This window comes from Aspergillus neoniger (genome assembly GCF_003184625.1).
Source record: "Aspergillus neoniger CBS 115656 unplaced genomic scaffold BO87scaffold_8, whole genome shotgun sequence".
Classification (NCBI taxonomy): domain Eukaryota; kingdom Fungi; phylum Ascomycota; class Eurotiomycetes; order Eurotiales; family Aspergillaceae; genus Aspergillus; species Aspergillus neoniger.
Genome location: NW_020291136.1, coordinates 519,932 through 545,337, shown reverse-complemented (window position 1 = coordinate 545,337; position 25,406 = coordinate 519,932). Strand labels below are relative to the sequence as shown.

Genomic DNA, 25,406 nt, shown 5'->3' with positions numbered 1-25,406 from the left:
TGACTAGACTGGGGCTCGATCCCAGGACCTTATGCGTGTGAAGCATACGTGATAACCAACTACACCATCCAGCCAACTTGTTGATGTTTGCATCCCCACCATGGTACATAAGTAGCCGATACTTATCCGGTCATTTTATGCTTAGCCTGAACGGTCGTAAATGCACCATGACCTCTTGTCTTGATTGTCATCTCTGTTATTCGTGTAAGCCATAGCTGTGAGAGGTTAGAGAGAGCACGTTCTTCTAACACTTCCACTGCTGCGCCCCAGTCACATGGACATGATTGCCATAAGGCTTGAAGCCAGCCGCGACTGGTGCCTGGCACAGCAGGAAATGAGGCTGTCTAGTAATCACAACAAGACGACCATGAGATATAAATACGCATATAACTAGAGATCAGTTTTGCTTTCACGATCAGAAAACAGAATCCCCATTTATCTTTGCCTATCCCTGCAACGCAACTGCAACCATTTCTAGCTCGCTGAGCCCACTGTGCTGAGTACGTCTGCTGTCTGGCATTGCAAGCATGGCCGAACAGCTCACCAACCTTGTCAATACATTCGGAGGAATGAGCTTTGCCGATAGATCAACTTCAAACCGCTCAGGTCCGACTCAAGATCTCCTGAAGACGATTGGGGACCTGGTAACATCGTGCCAATCCACCTCAGCGAACGCAGCACATGTCGGGACCGTGATCGAAGGCACACAGACCCCTAGCGGCGAGTACATTGCAAGATTAAGCACCCTGAGAAGAGAAGCCGTTGCACTTGCGAATGCTACGAAGAAGTTCAGCGATGCCACTGAAGATTACATCATGGCATACCTCATATCGCTTGCTAGCCCATGGACACTGGAGCAGAAAATGCTATCGCATTTTAGTGATGAAGTGAAGAGGATGGCTGGCAATGTACTTGATGATGAAACCACCGACGAGCGCAGTGTTATGCGAAGGATATTGGAGGAGTGCTATGCTCAGGCTCTTTGTGATTCCGGGACTCTGCACCCTGATAAGTACTTTGAATCCCTAGAAGAAACCAGCTTTGAAGAGCCGTATGACCCTGACTTCGAAAGCGAGGAATACTATGAGCATGAAAATCGACTTGCTATCGACGATAGCTATGCTGAGGCCTATCGTGTGCAATGCGAGCGTAAAGCTGAGAGGAAGGAGCAGCAAAGGGAAGAGTGGATCGGCTTTTGGGTTCGCGCATTGAGTAAATGTCCTGATGAGCCCACCACGCTGTTTTATCCGCCAGCGAGTCGTCTCCCCAATTGCCATCTTGCAGAAGTTCCGCGATACTTGTTTAGGGCATTTGACGAGGAAAGCTCTGGCCGGAGTGACCACCATGTTGTAGCTTCCGCCGAAAGCATTTCCGCAGAATCAGAGCGCAGCAGAACCGATCTCCTCTCTCGGCCTCCAGGAGAATCAACCCGAATGCTATACAATCATCTGAAGTGGGTTGCATCTGGGGATGCCGACAATCTAATGTCATGGAGTGGTTCTTTACTGTATGTCATCCAGTACGCAATCCGGAAATGCGACAAACGATGCTGTGACCCCGCTGAAGTCTACATATGCATAGTCGACACGAGGAAGTTTCCTCGTGGACAGTTCGCTCGGGACAGGTCGTTACTTCGAGCGTATCGTGATGCTCCTGAATTTGATCGGAGTATGCAGAGCTTTTTCGATTTTCGTTTAGGATACCCATACTATGACAATGGAGAGTATCTGTCGCAAGGGGTTCTGCATCATGCTGGGCGGTCTAGTGTGGTGTCGTTGGAGCAGCTCATCCAGGCGGGATTATATGATCTTTATCCTGAGTTTAAGGATGCTTCTGCGAGGAAGTTATGGGCAAAACGTGCTGGGTTTCTTCGTTCAGCATGGTCCAATGAGGATATAACAACCCAGCTCGACACACATTATGCAGTCAATGTGGCCAGAGAGTGCTTCAATGGTTTCGATGCGCTTGATATAGCACTGGTGCTATTAACCCTCAAGAAACGCAAGCTCTTCCCCAAAGCAACAATGGGACAAGGGGTTCGAAGAATCTACCGTGACTTTGGCCCAGTCGAGGTTCAACGATATACCGACATAATGAAAAATATTATGGCGACGGGCGGAGGCACTCTGAATGCTTTATTTGCCTTAGCTACCGACAGGCAGCTTGAAGAAATTTTCGAATGTTCATAGTGAGCTATGTTTTTTCAGTGAGCGTTTTTGTATGGTAGGACTTGGTTTATAGCCAGAGCAAACTCTGAGAACATGGATTTGACGATTGTATTGATGAGGAAGAAGAGGGGCATCCCTCAGGTGGAGTAAGTGTAGATAGTCGACATATAGAGTTAGCAATTACGGCAGTAGTTGATGCTCCACTCATGATACTGCATATGCACAAGTTCTGATAACCAGCTGCAACTCTATCATGCGTAAGTCTGACTACCTGAACAGCACCTTATCGATCCAATACAGGGAAGTAAATATAAATACGGCATATGAATCATATCCAAAGTCACCACTCGCTCTATCATAATACTCAACCCGACAGGTTCGGGGAGTCCCAGACATCATCGCAACCACAACGCCTACCCAAGATATCAATCACGGTCATAAACCCAAAACAAATGCCCGCCAAGCTGCTGATACACAATCATACAGCCTCCGGGATGTCATCATCATTGATCCATTCCTTAGACACACACACATCCAACGCCAGTATGCAAAATTTCCACGCACACAAGAAGAATACCCAAAATTGACAGACCAAAAAGGGTCATATGCACAGACATAGACCTACATGCCGAGAATCAAGACAGAAATAAATATAAATAAACATCACACCATGTCCAACAAGAAACAAAATCGCTCAAGGGGTATATTCTGATGTGCACATCATAACCAGATATCGCCTTCTTCGCCGTTCACCCATCTTTGCCAAACTCGTTCGTAGGCGTCCTCAAGATCTCGAACCCAACGCTTCGTATCGAATAGCCTGCTGGACCACCGCTCCTCGAACAGCATCCGGCGCAGGTCGGCTAACCTGCCCGTCGCACGTCCCTGTCCTCCAGGCTGGTACTTCAGACTGTGACACAGGCGAATGGCCTTGTCCTCATAGTCTTCGTCCGACATAGCGATCAAATCGGACTGAGCCTCGCGGCCTGCGTCAGACTTCGGCAGAGCACTGCTCAGAATGCTGCTTGCCATACGCGAGCACATCTTGTACTTGTACCGAGGAAGTGTCAAGAGGGGCGTGCCGCTCCACAACACATCGGTCGCTGTTGTATGAGCATTGCATTCAGGCGTGTCGAGGAACAGATCCAGGATCTTTGCTCGCGAGATGTGCGTATTCTTGGGCGCAACGTCGGTAAAGATGATCCGAGATGCCGTTTCTTCCCCAGCCCAGGCAACGGCTGTCTCCCGAAGGTTCTGTTCGCCGAGGTCGGGAAAGCGGAGGAGCCAGAGGACGGCATTAGGAATTCGTGCCAAGATGCGTAGCCATGTGCGGAAAGTCGTGGGTTCAATCTGACAAACTGTTAGTACGGGCTGATTTATTCTCCTGTGCTGCACTTACCTTGTACAACTGGTTGAAGTTCCCAAGTATAATGGTGTCATCGCTGAGATTCGGAAACAACTCCTTGCGCATGCGCCACCGTCGGGTCTGCTCTTGATCCCAAGCAAGGCGGGGATCTTGAGCATCGGGAGCGCTTTGCCGATGATCACAGCAGAAGAAGGTGTCGCGGGTATAGACAATCTTCTCACCGTACACCCAGTTCTCAAGATCCTCACCGTGGTCTTCCTCCAGTAGCCGGTCCTCCATCCGTACGTTGCGCCGCCCGGGTGAGAGGGTCTCAGGGGGAATAGAAAGTTCATCCGCAAGGATGTAGTCACACCATTCCGCCCCAAGAGTCCCTGCAAAGCCCATGAAAGACATGTGAATTGGAGCGGGCCTAGCAGCAAAGACCTCATTCCGGGCACCGCGGGTGTATCCATTCAGGTTGATGAGGATATGGATTCCGTCTTCAACGATCTGCCTGACAAGTCGATCGACGGGCCATCCACTAGCATCGTGGAAGACCGGTGCTTCTTTCTCGATTTGCTGCCGATGAATCGACTTGTCGCTCACAGTCGTAGCGTAGCAGTATGCTTTCACCCGCGAAGGTTTGTGCAATCCAAAGACGGACTGCATCAGATGGGCAAGCGGGTGGTTGTTGAAGTCTGATGATACATACCCTACCTTGATGTAAGGGTGCGGAGGGGGAGGCGGAGGGAAAACAGTAGCAGGCAGCCACGGCGAACGCAAGGTGGAACAAGAGATACGAAGCCCATTCCGCTGCGAGATTTGCCGAATTTGCTTCGCCGACAGCGGGCAGGTGAAGGTATGGAAAGGCAGGACTGTCGGTGCATTTGGCGCCGTCAGGCCAGAGGGAAGCTGTGGACGCCGATATTTGGTCAGAGGGTATTCCTTGCCATAAACGTACCGATCCTGATACCACTGCCAGGTAATCGCCCTGATGGCACGCTCCACGATCCTGACGATCCTAGAGCCCTCCCACCGCTGACCTGACCACGACTGCAGAATCTTAGCCAGAGTGCCAAAAGCGACATGGCCGCGCGAACCGGCCGCGGGAGCCAGTTGCGCGCACAACTGCTCGATCACGTTGGAAGTAAGCAAACCACGACCCCAAGCTTCCCCTTCTTTGAGTTGACGGTCAACGATTTCAACAACTCGTTTGATCCAGCCAGTACCGGTTTCAATGGTGTATGCGTCGCGGATCATACCCTGTTCATCGACATGCCACCGGTCTCGGAATCCATAGCCGTTGCCAATGCCACCGCGGCCAACCCAATTGCACACAGAATTCAGGGCGTTGGCTAGGCCACACACTGCCTCGGCGAATTCAGGATTCACCTTGACGGCACGCTTGTAATAGACGATAGCATCGTTGACGCGGCCGGCATCTTTGACTGCGTTCGCCAGGTTCGCCAGCGCAATGTCAAAGTTACTATCGCAATGAACAGCCTGTTCGTACATTCGGATAGCCGCTTGCAACTGGCCAATATCCTTGAGAAGGCTTCCGAGGTTCGTGTAAAGATGGGCATGTCGCGAATCAAGGTGTAGACCGTAGTTGTAATATGCAAGAGCCAACGATATTCCCGTACCGGGAACCACACCAGGTATCTCGGGATGCTGCATCTCCCCGCTTGGACGGGGGAGAACTTTCTTGGGCGCATTGTTTTGGATGCCAGCCAGCAAGATACCCACATTATTCGCGGTGGACGGACTTGGCTGAAGAGAAAGAGAAAGATAGTAAAGTGCCAGAATATCGCGAACGCCTGGAGCAGCTCTGGGAACACCGGAGCTGGAAATATTAGACATGCCGTCTTGGTATATCTTAGCTAGAGAGAGCAGCGAATTGCTGGTAGTGGAGATGGCGGCCTTTCGTGCCAGACCTTCTGGCACATATTCGATCCCCGGGGGTGTTCCGCAGGGAGCAAAGACCAGCTTTGCGGTCTGCAGAGCATGGTCTGGATACAGGAGAATGGTCTCCTGCTGCCCACGCTGCTCTGGGCCGGGGTAACCGTGATGCGTACCCTGCGTGAAGGCGGAGAATATCTGTTTAATCAGGCTTTGGATCCCATGGCGCCTTCTTCCAGCTGCAATCAGAATCGCATCTTCAAAGGCCACGGCAGCTGCAGCATTGTCGCCCAGAGCATATAGCATGTTTCCCTTGGCGTGGACAAGAGCCAGCATTCTGCCATTATCACAGCCAGGTATGGCGTAGCCGCTGGAACCAAATCCAGCTGACCCAACATCTGCCGAGCCCCGATTTGCGGCAACCGACCTACCAATGTCGTCATCGTAATCAAAGGACGCTTTCTCGTAGGAACCCAGATCGGACGCACTCGACGCTCTGCTCTCCGCATCGCTCTCGGGTTCACTCGCGTGTTCGTCGGACGCGAAACAATCGCCGTTCTTAGGGGAGCGTATGGAATTCTGTACGAACTCAATGATGTTGACTGCTTCCTTGCCGCGTTGGCTGCTGCACAAAAGACCGATCAGGTGTTCTACCGCTTCAAAGAAACTCGGGCGGAGCTTGACGGCACGAAGCCAATGTTGCAGCGCCTCTTCTCGGCGATCCAGCGCCAGGAGCGTGGCCGCAAGGTTGGATATCGCCTCCACATGCCTGTGCTTGGTTAGACAACTCAGCTACTTACAGACAATCGCATACTCACGTTGCATCTCGAGCGATGATTCTAGTATACCAACGCATGGCCTTATGATAATCCCCAAGCCCATAAGCGAGACAGCCTCCAAGAAGCATGCCATCAATCCACTCCCAACCACTTTCCGCACAGAGATGGGATAACATCTCCAAAGAGGATACAGCATTCGCTGTGATAGAACCCTCGTTCAACGGTGCGGCACCGAAACGAGCCGTTGCCGTTGATGCAGTAAACCGTCCAGTGTGGCGGAGCCGGTCGAGCATCTGTACATCGGTTGCAGCTTGCGAGAACTGAGACAGTGAAGCACGTTCATACCGACGGCCAGTTTGAAAGCTGGCAGTATCGTTCTGGCCTAAGTTGCCAATGGTGTTGTTCCTCTGAACATGGTCATACTGGCCCGTAGAGTAGTTATTGTGACGACTCGATTCAAGAGCATTGGTGCTGGAAAAATCCAGACCAGGCTGACGCGGTGGTTTCGGGTATATACTTGGTTTCAAGAATCGCTGACTTTGTCCCTCAGCAGCCGCATTCGAGATACTATTCCGTCGTGCTTGGTGAATCGATGCCAGTAGGTCAACGTAAACACCATGAGCCCATGTCAGCACCTTCTCCTTAAACTCCACATTTGTTGCCTGTGGGCTTGCGGTAGAGCCCAGTTGGGGCCCTTGAGTACTTGGAGGGCCCGACCAAGACGGACCTGTCTCGTGAGCCGGTTGATGCGAGAAGCCAGGGGTAGGATTAGGTTGGCGCGTATGATACGGCAATGTCCGCTGGCCGCTTGAAAGACCAGCAACTTTGTGCTCCGAATGACGCCGAGGAAAGTTGTTTTTCATAGACAACTCAGAGTTGACCATTCCAGCAGGGGCCTGATTCCACGCCAGGCCCGGGTCGGGATGACTTCCCGAGGATATAGCGCCCCGGCTGAAGGCCTGTTGGCCTGCGTCGAATAATTGAAGGGCGGGTGGGTTCGTCACCTTTGCAAAAGGAGTGGGCGAGTCGAACCGGGCATCTCGAAACGCCGCTGGGCGATACGGAATATACACACCATCAGGCCAATATGGACCGTATGGTCCTGTTCCGGCCGATGCGGTGGGACCGACACAGGGCTGAAGTGTCGCTGGTAGAACCGTGGGAACATAGGCGCCATTGTGCCAATAAAATCGCTGCTGCGAAGGCTGCATTGGAAGTGATTGATTCAGCATGGAGTCCATTCCTGGAAAATAGTTCAATGAACGAACCCAACTGGTGCCATTCACTCCTTGTGTCAACTCTGCTGGGCCTGCATTAGTTCGGCTCGAATCATTTCGATATACCGGCGGGAAATTCAGGTGCTTTCCGGCCGAAGACTGATCCAGATTGGCCTGTTGCCAAGTCTCCATTGGGAATCCTGTATGAGGCGGTACCAGGTGGCCCGAATCGATCGGCGAGACCAAGAGGTGCTTGTTCGCGGGCTGAAGGGTAGTATCCCCTGGTGTGCCATCATACCCAGCCGCCAGTGTCCCGTTCGGTGTTTTCCTTCGTAATGCATGCTCGCCAGCACTCTTCGGACTAGGTACCAGACCCGTGGCATCGGGTACCTCGAGGCGTTGTATAGGGTGGGGATATTGCAGCCGAGATCGAGCTACGGACTGGAACGAGCCTTTGCCGAAATCGCTGCGGGGGAGAGACGTGAGAAATGATGTATTGCGGTCGTAAGGTCCATTTGTAGCGTCGGCACCGTGCCGATAATTAAGGTGGTGCGGCTGGACTGGCGGGAACGGTGCTACTGAGGGCAACATCTTGACCTCAATCAGTGTGAGCACCGTCTTCTTCCGCCGTAATTATATAAATATATGCAAGATTAAGGTCGAAGTCGGAGACAGAGAGGAGAAAGAAAGAAAGAAAGAGAGAGTGTGAGAGAGAGGGAGAGAGGGGGAGACCGCGACGGAGACGTATAGGGACTCGGATTGTCGAGTAAAGGGAAAAGCAATGCAGGGATCTCGTCGAGGCGGTTCGGGGCGATCGAAATCAGACAGTGATGGTCGAAGGGGTTATCACTCTCGATGTATTATCAACAAGCATCCTCCTTGAAACGTTTCCTACACCTCATCCTGGGCATGAGCCGGCTCAGTTGACACTCAGCGAAGGCGCCCACCGCTTGACCCTGGGCTCGACATGAACGCTGATTGTGGCCGGCAATGACAGAAGACGCAAGTGCGGGAGCGGCGAAAGTGATGAAGGAGGAGGAAGAGGAGGAAAGGAAATCGAATGGAGGCTGAGTCCGGGGCGAAGATACCATTCACGAAGCCGCTGGATTCCAGAAGATCAAAGAGACACGCAGGCGATCCGCTCCGACAACGCTATTTGCTGCGTGAGAGACAGGTGGGTGAAGAAACGATGCAAGGGAGGGAAAGGGATCGATGAGAGAGAATCACAGCCCTAGTCAGCTTGCTAGAGCGCCCACACTGACGCAGGTGTCCGCACGACGCGATCAACCACTAGGCAATCCTGCGCTTGGCAGAAATGCTGTACTTTGGGGGGTGGTGTGAGTGGAGTGCGAAAGAGGGGAAAAGGGAAAATGGGAAAAAGAGAGTGACCGGCAGGTAGGCTGACCGAACAAACGGATGTTTGGTGAAGGATAGGATGATGGCTAAAGCAAGTGTGGTAGGGAAAGAATAGGAAGAATTGGCAAGATGAATAGAGAGGGAGGATTAAAGAGCCCGGGGACCCAGATCTGCCCCGATGTCACGACCGACGAAATCCGAATCAGGGAAACGATAGTGTAGGGGAGAGGTTGAACATGGCACCACTAGCTGATGGCAATCACAACAACTTTAGTGTGTCGGGATGTTTCTCAGTCCTCTTGTCTTTTGATATGGGAAAGAGAAAAAAAATAATTAATGATTTTTTGTTTTTCTTTTTCTCTTTTCTTTTTTTCTTTTCGTGTCTTATTATTCTCGTCTTTTGACGATCTCTTTTTTCCCTCACAGGATGGGGAAGAGCTGATTGGACCGAAGTACTCCAAACTGTGATGCCTCAGATCCAAGGCACCGCAGGGCTGGCTGTTCAAAGCGGAGAAGATTCAACGGCGGGCGGAGAGGTCAACAATCAACAGGGGAATAATATGAGAAACAGGCGCAAGGAAACGCTGATGACATCCCAAAGAGATTGAGAAGAAAAAAATAGTTGAGTCCGGGGTAGGACTGGCCAAGACCGTGAAGAAAGAAAGAGAGAAACAGAGGTATGCGACCAACGGGAGGGAAAATAAAAGAAAAGGATAAAAAAATTCGATAAGGAATTCCGATTGAGGTGGAAGAAGATGGAATTGAAAGCCTTGAAGGGAAAAATTCATAAATAAAAAATCAAAAAGGCCAACTACTTACTTACTTTCACAGAAGATATCCATACGGGCACTGAGCTACTACGAACTAACTCACTAATGTAGCAGACAAAGAGTCATCGACGAGCCAGAGTCTCCATCAAGCGGGACGCGCATCATGACAGAGCGGAGCTTCCTAAACGCAAGCAGTGGGCGGCGGCAGCCTATAGCTCCCGTTTTGTTCTAGGGTGGTTCCTTTTTTGGGGTGGGGGGAGGGCAGCCTGAGTGGGTTCTGAGGATGGACCAGCGGGAGTGGAGCCAATAGGCGCTGGCCTGGACCAGGGTGGAGTGGGGAGGAGGTTACCGAGTTGGGACGCGGGTGGGTTTGGGCGTCCAGGTTGATTACTTGGTGGTGGCTTGGGACCAAATGAGAAGAGAGGAAGGGGGGAAGGGAAATGAAAAGCAGAAAAAAAAAATATGAAATTCACATTGGAAAAGGAAAGAAATATATCTTATGTAGAAATAACGAAGAGAAGAAAAAATAAAATAGAAAGGTACATGCATATAAGTGTGCAAATTGGTTTACTCTGAGCGGATACTACTACGTAGTACTTACTATCTTACTTATTGATGACCCCTCTGTAGGTACAGTACCAAATTAATGCGGAAAATTTGGTAAGTGGCACAAAGGTATAACACGCGGTGGCTTGAAAGGGTTGTGTTGCCTCAAAACGCAGATATGCGACCGATCCAAGGGAGAGCAAGCAAATCCTCCCAAATCCTCAACCTAAATAATAATCATAACTAAAGAATCTTTTCTTCCCTTTCCCTCAACCCCCACCTGAAAATCGCGAAACAAGGGAAACACGAACATCCATCACATTTTAGTCCCACCCGAGGATACTACGATCCAACGGCCAGGATGGACCGGCGCTAGCCACTTGGGCGCAGGCAACGAATCCAGGCCTGTCTAACGTCAGTGGACCAGCAGCCATGGCCCCCCCCCGGTCGCAAGTGGCGCCCGCAGTGGTCAAGCCTTGGGGCCTTGGGGGCCTCTTGGAAGTTGGAGTTTGGGAGGGTTTGTTTGGTGAGCGCGGAAGGGCGATCTGGCACCTTTGGTGGGTTCGAGTGGAGTCCGTCAAGGATTGGCCTGCGAGCTGGCCTTGGATGGGTGGAATGAAATTAGAAAAGGTGGATTTCATAATTTTGAGATTTAAATGAAAAATCAATCAATATTGTGAATATCTTATTAGTATCATATTACTACTTTGTATATCCCGGAGTATATATAGTATATAAAGGAGAGTTTTGTTGGTATGTTATATCGATATTGATTTCGTAACCCATTCTACTTAGCAGTGCCGATTAATATGTAGGGATATTTTCTTAGAAGACTTGTCAACTAGTAAGTATTAGTTAAATAGGAGAATTTCGCAAGAAAAAGAAGCAAGATTGAATTAGCAGTATCCATCCGATGTACTAGTAAGTAGAAGTAGTATAGTATGCGTATACATCGCCGCGAGGCTGAGACACCTGGCCACAAGCCCAAGGCCAGCATCATTCTGCAGCCCTGGAGGCATTCAGAGGCTGAAAAGAAAATCCCAACTTAGACGCATGCCGCGTCCGATCAGGTGGAAAAGATGGCCGAATCATTGCCATAGGATAGATATCTCAGGTATGTCAATATGTATGAGAAGTATGCACTATGTGGTACAGAGTGCGGTGTTGTTATAAAGGAGATGATTGTCGATGGAATTCTGATAGGCCGCCTTCCCTCTTGTGACAGCAACTGCTGAGCGTTTTCTGTCGCTTTGATCCGTGCCTAAATGTATTTCTTAGCCAATCCATATTTCCCCTACACACCATACATGAGGAGTTATCGTGGATATGATTTGAAGATGTCAGATATTCATGTCATTCATCAGGCCTCCCCTTCCCCATTTTGTAACCAACAACATCAACACAACAAACAACAACATGCTGCATTATTATTATACTTTCGAAATCCCACCCTTCTCGCCTTTCTCCCCAAATTTATTTTTCCCCCGGGCGTAACTCAAAATCTAGGTCTCGGGAATGGAGGAGGGATCCATGAAACCTACCTTAGTTTCAAGCCCCCCGTTTCCTGTATCCCATCCACTCAGACAAGACCATTCCAGCCATCGTTATTGACCACAGATCTAAGTGTTACCGGAGTTTCCAAGTTTTCACCCTTCCCTTCCTCTCTGTGCTATCCCAACGGTACGGTCATCTCCGTCGTTCGTCCAGACTGGACACAGTAATAGAAAACAATGTAAAAAGCAGATACTTTTTTTTAAGTAGGGACGGGGATCAACGAGGGGCAGCGGGACCGGGGCCGCCCTGGGAGTCCAAAAACGAATTAAAATAATAATATTATGAAAAGAAGAGTAGGCTGTGATAATCCATGGGCCATGTCACGAGCGGTCTGGCGATGAGGATCGGCAAACTTTGCTGCGCTGTGGCTCTTCCTGCCTCTCCACTCCCGTAGGCGCTTAGAAGAGGGGGTTTCTGGTCTGTCCAGTAGAGGATAGTTGTACAGTGAGTACTACATTTAGTAGTAGTAGTTTAGACTAACTAGCTAGGAGGAAGGAGAGGAGAGAAAAGGAGGGGGAAAGAGAAATTGAACTGGCCAAAGTCAAATTCATTTTTCTTCGTCTTCTTGTGGCCATTGTTTTAATAAATAACGAAATTTCTTTCGGTATAGATACTTAGGAAGTATCTCGGTTAGTTGCTAGTTAAGTTAGCATTATACATAGCCAAATCCATCCAATTCGTATGGAGGCGGAATCGAACACATCCACCGCCCACCCCATCAATCCTCCCGCCATGTTTCACTTCTCCCAAAAGAACACAGCATTTTTACTTCATTCCATCATGCTGAGCTGGCTACAAAAAATAAAAAAGACTCTGATGATGATCACAGCCTGAACTTGACTGCCTGCCTGCCTGGCTGACTCAGCCAAGATTGTGAGTCACGAGAAAGAAGATAGTTAAATTTTCCATTCCATCAACTCAACTAAAGTGGGATGGATGCAGTCTGATGCATGTCGGTGCGCCTGTCTGTGCCTATCAAAACAACAACTTGCATTCTGAGTCGCAGTCATCGCCCCTTCTGATGAGACACTTACTTGCCCCATCCATGGACATGCCTCTCTTTTCATTATTCACTCACTCTCTCACTCATTCATTTGTTCATTCTTTGATCATCTTCTCTTTCTGCCTACTGACGGAGTACCGTTACCCGGGATCGGTCTTCGTTAAAGGGGGGGGAGAGGAGGGCCCAGGCGGCACCTGCAGCTCCGGGCGCGTATCAGGAACGCCGCCAATTGAACCATCCCAGTAGTTTAGTGGTACTGTACTTAAAAGTCCCCGGTGAGTGGGGAAAGCTCATGGAATCTTCGGGCTCTCGGTGTGTCCGGGCGCGGCCCCATCCGATTCCCAGCCTACGTAGATAGTTGCTGTTGCTGTTTGGCGACTGTCGATGCTTCACCAAAATTATATGCATGAAGTGGACTATGGATGGGGCGTAAGTATCCATCCTCAGGCGCGAGACGGCAATAGTTGTGGCTAGTATGTGCATGGGAGGTGCCGATCGTTCAGTCGGTAGTACTTGTGAATCGATATATTCACGCGGTCTTGATGGATTTGATGGAATTGCCGAGGCATAGTGGCTATACGTAAACTTGAAGGATTGGAAAAGAGTAAATTGCATTGTTTGAATTGAATGGATTGTCTACGATCATCAGACATGTGAAAATGTCTGGGTCTAAATTGGTGATTTTGACCGTTAAATGGACCACTGTATCCACAGAAAGAAGCACAAGGCTCCCCTCGAAGATACCGCGGTGAGTAGCAGGTCGGTTTGCTCTTCTTTGCTTAAAATAAGCCTATACCACGTTGTGATATGACAATTCCAGGCCCGAAGGCGGGAAAAGACGGTAAGGGCCAGAGTGTTGCAAAGGTCATCTGGGGTGGGACTCATTATGATCCAGCTTGCATAGATAGCAAGTAAACCATATGTGAGACGGGAGGAAGAGAAAAGGGGCATCTCAACGGAGACGTCGAGTGAAAACACTTATCGAATTCGAAAGAACAGAAATGGGGAATCTAAAGTCATGTCTCATAAAACATTTTTCTTTCGAATAAGATGATCATATTCCGTAACTAGCATGCCGGTAAGAAACCACGACCGCCGCGAATTTGAATCATTTACTCGGAGGGGACTGCGAAACAGTTAGTGCCAAAGTCTCGGATAATGTGGTATGGAGGTGGACATACTGTCGATCTCGCCAGCCTTGACGTCGTCGGAGACGTCCTTGGGGCTGCGGCCATCGACCTGGCAACCGACAGAGAAAGCGGTACCGAGGATCTCAAGGACGGTACCCTTGAGCTCCTTAGCAAGAGAGCGGTGGCGCATCTTGCGGGCGATCTCGATGATCTCGTCCAGAGGGATGGACTTGCTGTGCTTGATGTTCTTCTCCTTCTTGCGGTCACGGGGAGGCTCCTTGAGGGCCTTGATGACCAGGGAAGAGGCGGAGGGAACAACGGAGACAGCGGCCTGACGGTTCTGGATGGTCAGGCGGACGGTGACACGGAGACCCTTCTATAATTCCCAAAAAGATGCCGTTAGCACTGTAACCTCCTATACTCGATCCGGACGCCGCGCTTACCCAGTCACCAGTGTTCTTGGCGATATCTTCACCGATCTTCTTGGGGGACAGACCGAGAGGACCAATCTTGGGGGCCAGGGCAGACTGGGCACCGACCTCACCACCAGTCACTCTCAGGTGGCTAGTAGAATTGTTAGCAGCTGATCAAAATTATGCGCCGAGTGATAACTCTTCAGAATATGCAACTTACATGATCTTCACCTCATTGGGGTCGAACTTGGGAGCTGCCCAATGGGAGACATATTAGTTCGCCTATTCGATTTCACCAAGGAGATGATACTTACGCATGGCGAGTGCGAAAGGTCGTCAATCGTCCTTGGAAGGTGTCGGGATGGTTGGTACGAAGAAGGAAAGAAAAAAAGCTGTTTGAGGCCGGAAGGTTATTTAGCTGCCGTTGCGCCTGCGCTAAGCGAGACCCAGAAGCGGTAAGTCTGGTAGGGCTCAACCCATTTAAACACGTGACCTCAATCAGGACAATGGCTTGTCTTCCCGAAGCGGTAACTACTATCTGTATTAGATAGTAAGTACTAAATACGTAGCACTAAATGTCAAAATGATGCTAAAAGATCCACTTGTTGATCCACTCATATTACGATATTTTGTTTGTATTCAATTGGTGAATCTAGGTAGTTGCTATATTCCAGGGTAACGAACAAAAATCAATAACCGCTAAAGATACAAACGACCCGAGGACTGGTGCAAACCGCCCCTTGCTCTCGTCATGGCCATTACCTCGTCAAATCTAGCTGGTTCCGGAAACAGCAAGCCTAGGGAACAGGGTTAGCAACGGCTTTGATGTGTGTGTTGATTAAGAAAGGACTTACTTCATGAGATGGTCCATGAAAGTCTGCAACGAGACATCATCAGTGAAGATGGTCTGCGACGTCACACCTCCGCCGTATCCTCCTGTCGTGTGGGTGGTAGATGGGTTCAGCTTGGACAAAAGGAAACGAGCCTGGGAGCCACCAGCATCGCAAACGATGAAACGGGGCAGTGGGAAACGGTCGGAAATCAATTCCTGTGTAGACTAGTTAGCGTGTATCTCGACAAGTTCGATATTGCATGGAACTAACCCTAGCGTCTTCCTTTGGTTGCTCAAGGAGCACCTTCAGGTTCTCGTAGCCCTCCTGATCCTGGTAACCAGCCTTCCTCCATTCCGCGATAGTCTCGCCGTGGAAGATCAGGATGTGGAAGAAAGTGTCCAGAAGAAGGATGTGAGCGGGCTGGATAGAAGCCGAATCCAAGAGCACAGGCTGGCTTCCTTCGTGTTCAAGGGAGTAGGAATCCAGAGTTGGCTGAATCATAACAAGAGAGTCGCCAACATCTTCGTGGTTAAGCACATGCCGGTAGAAAGCAGTCTCGTCAGGCGAGTTGTTGAATACCTGCAAGAACTGGCTTCGGCGCAGATGGAACATGAATTGAGGGTAGAGGGTGAAGTTCTTCTCCAACCGGAAAGACGTCGGGTCATCTTTCCGGTAGTCGGCGAAACGAGAGCAGAGTCTGATGAGCATCCGGTCAACCCATCTGAGCACATCAGGGCCATCGTCAACTTCAGCCTTGAAGACAGCGATGCGGGCCATCAACACGGCAGCTGCTTCCTGGTCGAAAGACTGCGCCAGTGTAGGGTCACCGGCAGGACCGCTGAGGGGCCGCGCGACCGTCGTGACCCGAAGGTGGTAGTGACCCGACGAGTGCTGGTAGTATGTGAGGAATTGCATCATTCCTCTCTGAGGGCCTGGTTGCACTGCTGCAGGTCCACCCTGGTTTGCTATTTCGAAGTAGACGCCGTAACTCGAGGCAGGGTCAATTCCACACATCTTCCATGCGCAAGTGTTACCGATACCACATTCCGTTTCGCCGACAGAGCTCGACTTCTTGTTCAGGGAAACAGCGTGACCGATAAGACCGGTGACCTTGAGCTCCTTGGTAGTTAGCACCTCAAGAGATGCGTTGAAGCCCATGAGTAGGTTATCGTTGGCATCCTTGTCGAATATCCTAACGAAGGACTGCTTGAATTGTGAGGAGGTGAAGCTGTCTGTGAGAAGAATATGCCCGCCGGTGTAGTTGGCAAGGTTCTTCATCTCCAGCATACCGACCTGATCGAGACAGCCGGCAAAGACATCAACAATATGTCCGTTGTTGGCAGCACGCTTAGCCATGTTGTCATAGAACTGGATACATCATTAATACTGTGAAAGCATTCAAACCAAGTCGGATCAGCACGCACCTTAACAGCCTTCTTGTAATATTTGATGTTATCGCGGTCAATATCGTGGTGTGAACGGATGGGTTCCTTCAGCTCAGGACCGACGACGTGACCGGGACCCTCAGTGGCCGGTCCGCTGGTGAAGACCATAATGCGGCCGCCAGCATTCTGGAAGGAGGTCTCGAGCAGACCCACGGCGACGCTGAGAGCAACACCAGTGCATCTGAGAGGTCGCTTGTCGTTGGCAACAGGCCACGGGTCACGTTGGAGCTGTTCGAGCACGTTGGTGATCTGGAACTCGGCCTGCTGAACGGGAAGGAGGAACCGTGCCGCAGGGCCAAGCGGGGGACGCGCGGGTTGCTGGGGCATGTTCGGGCGAACTCCGGAAGCAAGACCCAGCATCTCCTGGACCTGCTTCGCGGCGTATTCCTTGCTGCCGCGGAACACATAGGACTTGGCGCACTCGGTGTAGCCGAGCTCATGTACTTGTGCCTGTAGTTCACGGTCAACAACGCATCCTAACATGAACCAAATGTAGATAGATGGTTGCATATCCCTACCATTGTACCGTATGTGATCAGACCAACCAACGCATTCACAGGCAGCAATGACAGACTCATGATCAGAGAGTCCTTCAGGGCCTTCAGACTGTCATCGTCCTGGCAGGTATCGACAACATAGACGAAGATAGGGGGAGCAGGGGCGGGGCGTGCCAATTGGTACTCGATTGTCGTGCTCATGGGGTGAAGCTCTGGGGGTATCGTGCTCTCCGTGATATCCTTGTAGTGAGGGGGCAGGGGGTTGCGCATAAGGCAGAAGGGGCATATCCAGATGCGGGCCCGAACATCAACGTTGCTATGCGATGTCAGCCAAGTCGTTCATATTGCCATGCCTGCTAGCAGTTGAGAGGAAGCCATACGCATAAGGATTCAGCACCGCCCGACAAGGCGCCTTGCAAGTGACGGGCTCATATTGTAGCAACGGAGAGTCTGGCTTCTCCTTGAGGGGTGTGTAGACGGCACCGATGGGGACAACAAGGCGGGATGCTTCCTGTCGAAGCATAAGTTAGCAGAAATGGGCAAGAGGGTCCCATAGAGCAGACAAACCATGCGAGAACTCGGAAACGTGTTCCAGCTGAGTCTGATGCCATCGCGATCCTCGACATCACTCCATTGGTCCTTCAACGCTTCGTAGTCCATGTTGGCGGCCTGGGGAGGAACGGGATTCCGTAACTGGAAGATAACGAGGGGAGATCTAATCGGGCAGGAACAGGGCCAGAAATAACAAATAAAGACAACGCAGACCGGTTTGCAGGGGGTCCCTCCTATATCACAACCCAGTCACAGAATGGGCAACGCCAGCAGCTGTTGTCCGGAGACTATGCGGGGATCAGGAGACTGTTGTGTGAAGCGGCACCTGTTGCCATAAGGCCAGGTTGCAGCATCACTGGTCACTGCGGGCACCCGTACATCGCGCTAGTGCGCTTTAAAAACCCGCTCATCTTCCCTCCACAACATTTTTTCTTTCTTTTTCTTTCCATATATTCTTCACAACGCCGACTCCTTTCCTTTTCTATGGCAGCTTCCATCCACTCAGTTGGTGATTTTGTCTAAAGTGTCGAGCGAAGAGTAAATTAGACCCGTTGCTGGGCACCTGGCTTTGAAAGGACGTTTTGTTCCTTTTGGATAATTTGGGAATCAGCTGTGGTCACATGCCCTTCTATCAATCACCGTTACTGTAGTAGATATACGCGTAAAAAGAGCCATTGATGTGCGCTTTGAATTAATTGTCTCGGTGCATTCCATGCTCTTAAATTTACATAAAACTATCTACCTATAAAATGGGACCAGTCGCATCCTCCCATTTCCAAAAAAAAGGCCTGACCCGGAACGCCCGCATGGTGGAATATTCGCAAACCGAGAGCCAAAATGCAAGAAAGGAACGTGGCTTCGTGGACCTATCACAATGACGTTAGGCATCCTTGGGTGCCTTTCCCATTTGCTTCAAGAGATAGCTGCGCTTGAAGTAGGTATTGGGGTGCACGATGGTGTCGAGGTCAGTTTGGTTCCATGTACCGTCTTCCTTGACTCTCTTAATATCTGCTTTGTGGGTATGTTCGAAGACTCTGTTGCAAGCGATATGGAACCGCATTTTCTCGACATCCTCTCGCACTCCACGTAGGACGTCCCTGTCATTGACTCCTGTAGACTGAAGAAGACCGATCAAATTGTCGACAGAGAAGTGGCGGTACGGGCAGCCATGGGTCTGTCCAACTCCCGGATTTGAATCACCCAGGATCTTTTGGCAGGAGTACGGAGGGTATCCCCGGCCTCTGCGGTTCTGATCACCACCCACATCGCCGTAAGCGTGGCGGATATTGTACTTGTACCGCGAGTTGAATTCGTCGTCGGTGAGCCCTTTGAAGCCTTGACGCCAAAAAACAATACACTCTTCCAGCGACAATCCAATTCCCTTGAGGAAGAGGGTATATTGCAGTCGTCCGTAATGCTTCAAGTGGTTGTTCTTGCGTAGGTTCATGTGAAGACTGCGCATGCATAGTGGAAAATGCTGAGATAGTCGATCGATGTTGTTCGCAGTAATCGGGGCGCCATCAACAAATCCTTCGTTTTCCGTGTACACCGACTCGGCGCTTCCAAAGTTCTTCGAGAGGTGATTGAGAATCGGGGTGAGGCGATCATCTTCGTCCAAGCGCGGCAACGCCCGGCTTGTAAGCTAGCAGACGTCAGTACCATATAACAGTCCATGTCCACCGTTTTCACATACCTCAAGAGCACGCTCCAATCGAGCCGTAAACTCTGCTATGATCATGCTGAGTTGCTCCCTACCAGGCACATACGCTTTCCCTTTGGATAGGAAAACAGCCCGTTTCTCTACCAACTCCGGGACTTTCTCCCAGTCCACCTTGTACCAGGTCTCATCGTCAATGCGACGTAGACCCGGGGAGGCGGCGAGCAATTGTTCTGCCAGCCTTTGTTTCTCCCCATCATCCACAGGCGCCCAGTCAAGATTAAGGCTTTCGATGAAAGCGCGTCGTTCTCTGGTGTCGTCGCGTTGGAAGCGGAATCTGAAAAGCATAGTTTCTGCTCTCACGAAACGCCGACGGAGTTCCTCTGTGGCCGAAAAGGCGAGGCGTAAGATAAAGTGCGAGTAGTGATCTTTCTGGCGTTCATTTTTCAGTCGTTGATCCGCCGCACCGTTGGAGGAGGATGTGTTGGAGGATAGAGGGAGGTATTTTTGGAGGTGAGGTGTGATATGCGCTTCGGTCTCTGCCGGCGACTTGTTTCGATAAGAACAGGCTTCGATTTCAGCCAAGACTGTCAAGGATTGTGAGTATTTATAGTATGCCGGGATTGTAAGTTGAAGAACCTTTCAATCGATCAATGGCCCATTGCTCAAATTGTTCGAGGGTGATCTCGTCGGTCGGGGGTATTTCATAGAAGTTTAAACGATGCGGATAGTCCTGTTGCTTGAAGACCGGAGTCGCGAATTGTTTCTTTTTGTGGTCGAGGGTTGCCCTTCTCTTTGGGTCAATTCGGCGAAAATCTTGCCGGATCATCTTGCTTTCCAACAGCGATTTGGACGCTATTGAGGTGTTTGGGTCTTTGCTTGATCTGCTGCAGTTCAGCAACACCTACTACTGGATGGCCCATCACGCGACGGACGCGAAACGCGGGCAAGACGCGCCATAATCACGTGATACATAACTTAATGTAAAGCTCGATTGGGACATGTCAACACCGCAGTGGTGCAGCAGGGATACGGGGCTAATTGATGGGGTAAGATTCACAAGTAAGTGTGTACTACTGAGCTGCGTCTTAAATGTACTACTTGAAGCAAGCGCTAGCATGATACACGCATGTGGGATACTTGTTGGGCTTCGCCGGTAGTGTCATGACAGGCTCAAAAATGAAGTCAAATGGCTGGGACAGCCAACATCATTCTCTTTCCCTCTGCTTACTACTAGGTATCTCGTATCTGTATACAGTAGTCCTCTCCTACATACCATAGTTGCTACGCTTGATGGACGGGATTATTGAGAATAAAAGCCGAGGCTTCCTGTAGAGACACCCTTATACTCCGTACTCTACTTCCAAAATTAGTTCGACAACATAGCATGTGAGTGAGACAGTAAACATGGTCTGACCCTCTGCATGGTACTTGTCTTCGTCCGAATTCATAGTTAGCACTGTGGAAGAAGCAGTCAATTGCAACGCCAAAAGCCGACATTCCCATGTGTCGGTAAACGCTCCGATCTCCGCTCACCGATTTCCTAAATGGGCAGCCATCTACAAACCCCACGGAAGGGCGTGCTTTCCCCGGCTTGAGATTTGTCGACGTATCAGCTGAGCACCGACCTGGCCCGATAAGCTGCGCAAACTATTATCTTCCTCTACCAGTCCTGCAATCCCTGTCTACACCCTCTCAACTGTTTCCCTAAGCCGCAATGGAGATAATATAGTCTGCCCGCCATTCCTCCACTTTCCCCGAACTAATTGTTGAGGTACCCGCCTTTCGCCCTACCTTCAAATACTTAACGACGGCTGCACCAGAGCACCGAATTGCCTCCAACCCCGAGACTATATCGACAAACCTCATAACTTAATAGCGTGCGAAATGACCGCTACAATCCGGCAGCTTAGAAAAGCAGCCCGGATTATTCTCGTCGGTGCTCCTGGTGTCGGCAAAGGTACGCAAACTGAGCGGCTCCTCGCCAGGTATCCAGAGCTCGCCTCCATTAGCTCCGGCGACCTTCTGCGCGAAAATGTCCGCAGGAAGACCCCTCTAGGTAAGTGACCTTGAGTCTGCAACATGCTTAGGAGGCAGGATCCGTCTAACGGTTTGCGCACCCAGGCCTTCAAGCAGAAGCCACGATGCAGTCCGGCAACCTGGTCCCCGATTCGATGATCCTCGACCTCATATCCTCTGAATTCAAATCACGCGGCTGGCTCTCGTCAGCGCCAAGTTCATCAATATCGCCCTCTGCATCTTTCATCTTGGACGGCTTTCCGCGCACCGCGACCCAGGCTTCAAGCCTAGAAACCATCGTTCCCGTGAACTTCGTCGTCCACCTCGTCACACCTCCTTCCGTCATTCTCTCTCGGATCGCGTCGCGCTGGGTACACGAGCCATCCGGGAGGGTCTACAATACCGATTTCAATGCGCCTAAAGTCCCCGGCAAGGATGATGTCACAGGGGAACCTCTGACTCAGAGAGAGGATGACTCGATCGATACGTGGAAGCAGCGATTGCACAAGTTTGAAGAAACGAGCAAGGCATTGCTAGAACACTACCAGCGCAAGGGCTGTCTATGGCGTGTCGAGGGCGACACTAGCGACGAGATCAGTCCGAAGCTTTTTGCAGAGATTGAGCGGCAGTTTTGCTAGAGTTTCTCCACCTGATGGTCTCCCAACCTCACACCCGGTCCTATATACCTTCTTGTACTATATATCGGTTATATTCTGACTCTATGCTTGTTGGCGTCGCATCCCTGCAGTCCTAGAAGGGCAGCAGATGGGGACACTGCTTTTTTGTACCACTTCTTTACACACAGACACAGTTGGCATCTTTTCGTGGACGAGTTAAACCTAATGATCAGTCTAACGATGTTAATGAGTGCCGCAATGATAATGGATGACCAGATATTCATCTATATTATCACAAATATACAACCAAAAGATCAGCTGCGTAATGCAGAGAGACACATAACGACAGGGATATCTATCAGTATCAGCCGTATCATCATCATAACTTGTACATCATGCAACCACACCACAAATCACAAACGCCCCCATTGCGAACCACAAGCACAACACAATCATTAACATCAACAAAGAACAAGTAAAAGCTCCACCGGGCCTACTTCTTCCTCTCCCCTCCATCCTACATCCCCGTCCTAGTCTTAAACTCCCTCGGACTCTCCCACTTATCCCTATCCTTCTTAAACCCCTTCCACAGCCCCAACCCCCTCGCCTTCGCCCACAACTCCGCACTGCGATACTTCTTCTCCATCACCTCACCCCCGAACTCCGCCCCAACCTTCGCCTCATACACCGTCGCCAACCCCTTCCTCAACATCTCATACCCGACATCGCGTCTCCGAAACGGAATCGGGAAATCCAGCGCCCGTCGCACAAACACCGTCGCCACCACCCGCTGATACTGGTCCTGTCGGTGTACGTAAATCCGCACACGCCGGCCTGTCAAGTACCTCGTTAACCACTCGTGCGCTTCTTTACCGAAGGGTTGCGCGGGGCGTCCGAAATGCGCTTGTTCGGGGGCGTCGACGCCGGCTAGACGGACGTGTATCTATTCAAAACCGATTTCTATGTTAGTTACATATCTTTCCCCTGGGGTATAGATGTAAGGCATACAGTCTGATCCCTTAATTCCTTCCGCGTCGTGGGAACCTTCTTCCAGGGTACCCAGCCCCAACCTGCGAGTCTACCACCGGGTGTATGATAGATGCGGAAGTTGTCGCCATCGCCGACGCTGGTTACTTTTCCCAGGATACTCCGCCGACGGTAATATGCGGGTGTGATGTTGACGGCTGTGGGGAATCGGCGGAGGTAGGTCCGGTGCAGGGTGACAGCGCCGAGGATGCCGGTTGTGAGCACTAGTGTTGGGATGAGGGTGCGGAGTTCGGTGTAGGCGCTCCAGTCGAGGAGGTTCTTGGGGTCGGTTTTGGTGTCTGTGGGGTGGTCATTGTTGGTGGCTTGCGCGTTGGAAGTCCATGGCGGCCATCGCATGACGGCTCATGCTAGGGCTTCTGCTTCCTGGCTTTGGTGTGGGGGTTGCGCGGTGAGGGCGCCGGTTTGGAGGTGAGGGTGGGAATTGGGTGTGTAGTTGGTATTGGGGGAATTATGCTTAGGGAGAGGAGAGTCTCCGGTTTGATGTTTATTCGGGCCGTACGTAGATGAGCTGTTGCCGAGGTGAAAGTTTGGCGGTCAGTGAGCTCCTTTTGCCCCGGGGGCGGAGGAGTGGTGGCTGCATATGGTAGTTATCTACGTTTAGAGAATCTAAATTATTGGTCTTACGAGAGTGCGCCGATGCCCCTGATGTGGTTATAGAGTACAGCGCAACCTGTCAGCACCTTTATTAGCAATGCGTAGATCCTTTTGGTGCTATTGTATGTTCTAGATATTGAGCTGTTATTATCTATAGACAACTGCAGTAGTATCTTCGGTCATACCAGAAACTGACAAGACAGACGAAATCCCACAACCAGTGCGCCGCAGTGAGAAGAAACAAATTCGTACAAAAAGAGAATGGTAGTTACCGTGCCATAAATCAATCAATCAAACGTCTATTTGAGGGTCGCGGGAAGACTGGTCTTTGCTGTCGATGCAGCTGAGTCCGCCAGCTTCTTGAGCTTCTGCTCTCTAATCTTCCGCAAGTACGCGAAAAGAAGAACGAAAATGAGTTCAACCCTGGTCGCTGTCAGCATGTGATTGCGCCTCTTCATCCAGACTAAACATACCTCTCCTTAGTCATCATCAAAAAGCCTTGTACCAGGAGTCCCTTCATGATCTGGGGACCAATTCCCTTGAAGAGGGACAGGAGACCCTCATTCTGCACAATATATCGCATGACCTCGCCGAATGTCTTAAAAGGCTTTCCTTCGCGACCCGGAGGTGGGCGGGACTGCAGGCCGACCTTGGCCACAATCAATGGCTGCGTCGCAATAGTAGCTAGCGCCTTGGAGAGAGCGCCGAGGACTGCAAAAGTAATCGGGTTAGCTCACAACATATAGATGGTGATAGAGTTACTTACGGAAAGCTTCCCAAGGCTTCAAATTGTTCTTCCCAGGGAAGATGATATCTTTGAGGCGCTGATAGGCGCCGTATGTGATTGCCGGGTTGACCACCAGGATCAAACTAGCTTTGAGTCCTCTCCACAGACCGGTCCAACCATCTTCACTATCGACAATCTCCTTTCCAGTTTCAATCAAGCCCTTCCTCTCGCTCTTGTCTTGTGTCTGTTGTCGTGTGGTGATTACAGCAACGGGGATAGTGAAGATCTGGGCGACCGCGCCCGCCACAGCACCGAGGGAAAGCTCAATGGCAGTTCCAGGAGGTTTAGGAACCTTGTTGGATGCCATGTAGAAGGCTCTCACAACGGTGTACCAGTAGAAGTAGGCGAAGTTGGTGGACGCCACACCGATGAGAGAGCCGGCGATTCCGGAGTATAGGCCTTCGATTCCTTCCTTCTCGACAATCTTGGTGATCGCATCTAATGTCGATTTATAGTGAACTGTTTCGGAATTCTCGTCTTTCGAGTCGCTTGTTTTGACTTGTACTTGGAGTTTCGTCTTGACACTGTGCATTGACGCATGATTATTAGCGTAAATTCTCCTTTTCGGTGTTTAAAGCGACAACAGGTACTTGCATACAGATCAAGAGGGTAGACCAAAGCGTTTGCTAGAACTGCACCTGTAGCACCAGCGACGGCACTTCCCCAAGGGGAAAGTGCGGGCTTCGACTGGCCGGCCATTATTGTGACGAGATGAATTAGTTGGTAGATTGAATGGATGAGGTATTTGGCGTAACGTGAAATGCGAGAAGAATATCGACCAGCGTCCCAAGCCGTTTATTGAAACACTTTAACCGAAATGCCAGTATCGGACTTATTACCTGAGAATAATATGGCGGTGCGGAATAATAATTGGCGATATTTCGGAGCGGGGACTCCCAGGAGAGCCTAGCAGCTCACAGGGTGGAATGATCGGAAGGTGACAGAAGAGAGTTTCTGGGCTGTGCGAAAGAACTCTGGCGACCGCAGTGTTCACAGATTGAAGCGATCACAGGCGAAGTGGTGTCGAGTGCCTGGTTTCAGGGACTGGTCAGTGACTGACAAAACCAGAAGCCCGGCAAGAAGCACTATGAGGGCAGGGATACTCCGAACAAGCAAGTCAAGGCAGATGAACCTCGGCGCAGCGATGGCGCGCATGACGAAACGAGCCTCGGTCCGAT

General features: G+C 50.6%; 9 protein-coding genes and 1 non-coding gene across 10 annotated transcripts; 2 read left to right on the top strand and 8 right to left on the bottom strand.

Annotated features, from left to right (window-relative positions):
• Positions 1–74, bottom strand: BO87DRAFT_t108. The gene has a single exon. It is a non-coding gene; the product is annotated as a tRNA-Val (tRNA).
• Positions 75–391: 317 nt separating this feature from the next.
• BO87DRAFT_374430 (uncharacterized protein) lies at positions 392–2,216 on the top strand. The gene has a single exon (XM_025622781.1). The coding sequence runs from the start codon at positions 528–530 to the stop codon at positions 2,187–2,189; it is 1,662 nt and encodes a 553-aa protein (XP_025482216.1). The 5' UTR covers positions 392–527; the 3' UTR covers positions 2,190–2,216.
• Positions 2,217–2,888: 672 nt separating this feature from the next.
• On the bottom strand, positions 2,889–7,999 carry BO87DRAFT_423714 (UDP-N-acetylglucosaminyltransferase; the record flags this gene model as incomplete). The annotated part of the gene is made up of 3 exons (XM_025627184.1): positions 2,889–3,518; positions 3,568–6,181; positions 6,231–7,999. 3 exons carry the CDS (start codon positions 7,997–7,999, stop codon positions 2,889–2,891), a joined length of 5,013 nt encoding a protein of 1,670 aa, XP_025482215.1.
• Positions 8,000–9,225: 1,226 nt separating this feature from the next.
• Positions 9,226–9,671, bottom strand: BO87DRAFT_229925 (uncharacterized protein). The gene has a single exon (XM_025618757.1). It carries the CDS (start codon positions 9,550–9,552, stop codon positions 9,283–9,285), a length of 270 nt encoding a protein of 89 aa, XP_025482214.1. The 5' UTR covers positions 9,553–9,671; the 3' UTR covers positions 9,226–9,282.
• Positions 9,672–13,749: 4,078 nt separating this feature from the next.
• Positions 13,750–14,498, bottom strand: BO87DRAFT_384527 (60S ribosomal protein uL11; the record flags this gene model as incomplete). Its single annotated transcript, XM_025624688.1, has 5 exons — positions 13,750–13,763; positions 13,819–14,143; positions 14,211–14,331; positions 14,401–14,434; positions 14,495–14,498. The coding sequence occupies 5 exons, from the start codon at positions 14,496–14,498 to the stop codon at positions 13,750–13,752; spliced, it is 498 nt and encodes a 165-aa protein (XP_025482213.1).
• Positions 14,499–14,781: 283 nt separating this feature from the next.
• Positions 14,782–17,793, bottom strand: sec23 (GTPase-activating protein SEC23). The gene is made up of 7 exons (XM_025622780.1): positions 17,523–17,793; positions 17,336–17,466; positions 16,977–17,271; positions 16,438–16,908; positions 15,284–16,381; positions 15,035–15,228; positions 14,782–14,977 (listed from the first exon to the last, which is right to left on the bottom strand). Exons 1-7 carry the CDS (start codon positions 17,613–17,615, stop codon positions 14,953–14,955), a joined length of 2,307 nt encoding a protein of 768 aa, XP_025482212.1. The 5' UTR covers positions 17,616–17,793; the 3' UTR covers positions 14,782–14,952.
• Positions 17,794–18,195: 402 nt separating this feature from the next.
• On the bottom strand, positions 18,196–20,057 carry BO87DRAFT_354093 (DNA primase subunit PRI2). Its single transcript, XM_025621268.1, has 3 exons — positions 19,804–20,057; positions 19,201–19,751; positions 18,196–19,149 (listed from the first exon to the last, which is right to left on the bottom strand). The coding sequence occupies exons 1-3, from the start codon at positions 19,991–19,993 to the stop codon at positions 18,388–18,390; spliced, it is 1,503 nt and encodes a 500-aa protein (XP_025482211.1). The 5' UTR covers positions 19,994–20,057; the 3' UTR covers positions 18,196–18,387.
• Positions 20,058–20,758: 701 nt separating this feature from the next.
• On the top strand, positions 20,759–22,060 carry BO87DRAFT_329788 (adenylate kinase ADK2). The gene is made up of 2 exons (XM_025620271.1): positions 20,759–21,223; positions 21,289–22,060. The coding sequence occupies exons 1-2, from the start codon at positions 21,052–21,054 to the stop codon at positions 21,819–21,821; spliced, it is 705 nt and encodes a 234-aa protein (XP_025482210.1). The 5' UTR covers positions 20,759–21,051; the 3' UTR covers positions 21,822–22,060.
• Positions 22,061–23,355, bottom strand: BO87DRAFT_457058 (thermonuclease family protein). The gene is made up of 2 exons (XM_025628775.1): positions 22,809–23,355; positions 22,061–22,743 (listed from the first exon to the last, which is right to left on the bottom strand). Exons 1-2 carry the CDS (start codon positions 23,181–23,183, stop codon positions 22,318–22,320), a joined length of 801 nt encoding a protein of 266 aa, XP_025482209.1. The 5' UTR covers positions 23,184–23,355; the 3' UTR covers positions 22,061–22,317.
• A 200-nt stretch (positions 23,356–23,555) lies between these two features.
• BO87DRAFT_329783 (putative peroxisomal carrier protein) lies at positions 23,556–25,314 on the bottom strand. Its single transcript, XM_025620270.1, has 4 exons — positions 24,827–25,314; positions 24,208–24,752; positions 23,915–24,152; positions 23,556–23,864 (listed from the first exon to the last, which is right to left on the bottom strand). The coding sequence occupies exons 1-4, from the start codon at positions 24,925–24,927 to the stop codon at positions 23,741–23,743; spliced, it is 1,008 nt and encodes a 335-aa protein (XP_025482208.1). The 5' UTR covers positions 24,928–25,314; the 3' UTR covers positions 23,556–23,740.
• Between the last annotated feature and the right edge of the window lie 92 nt (positions 25,315–25,406).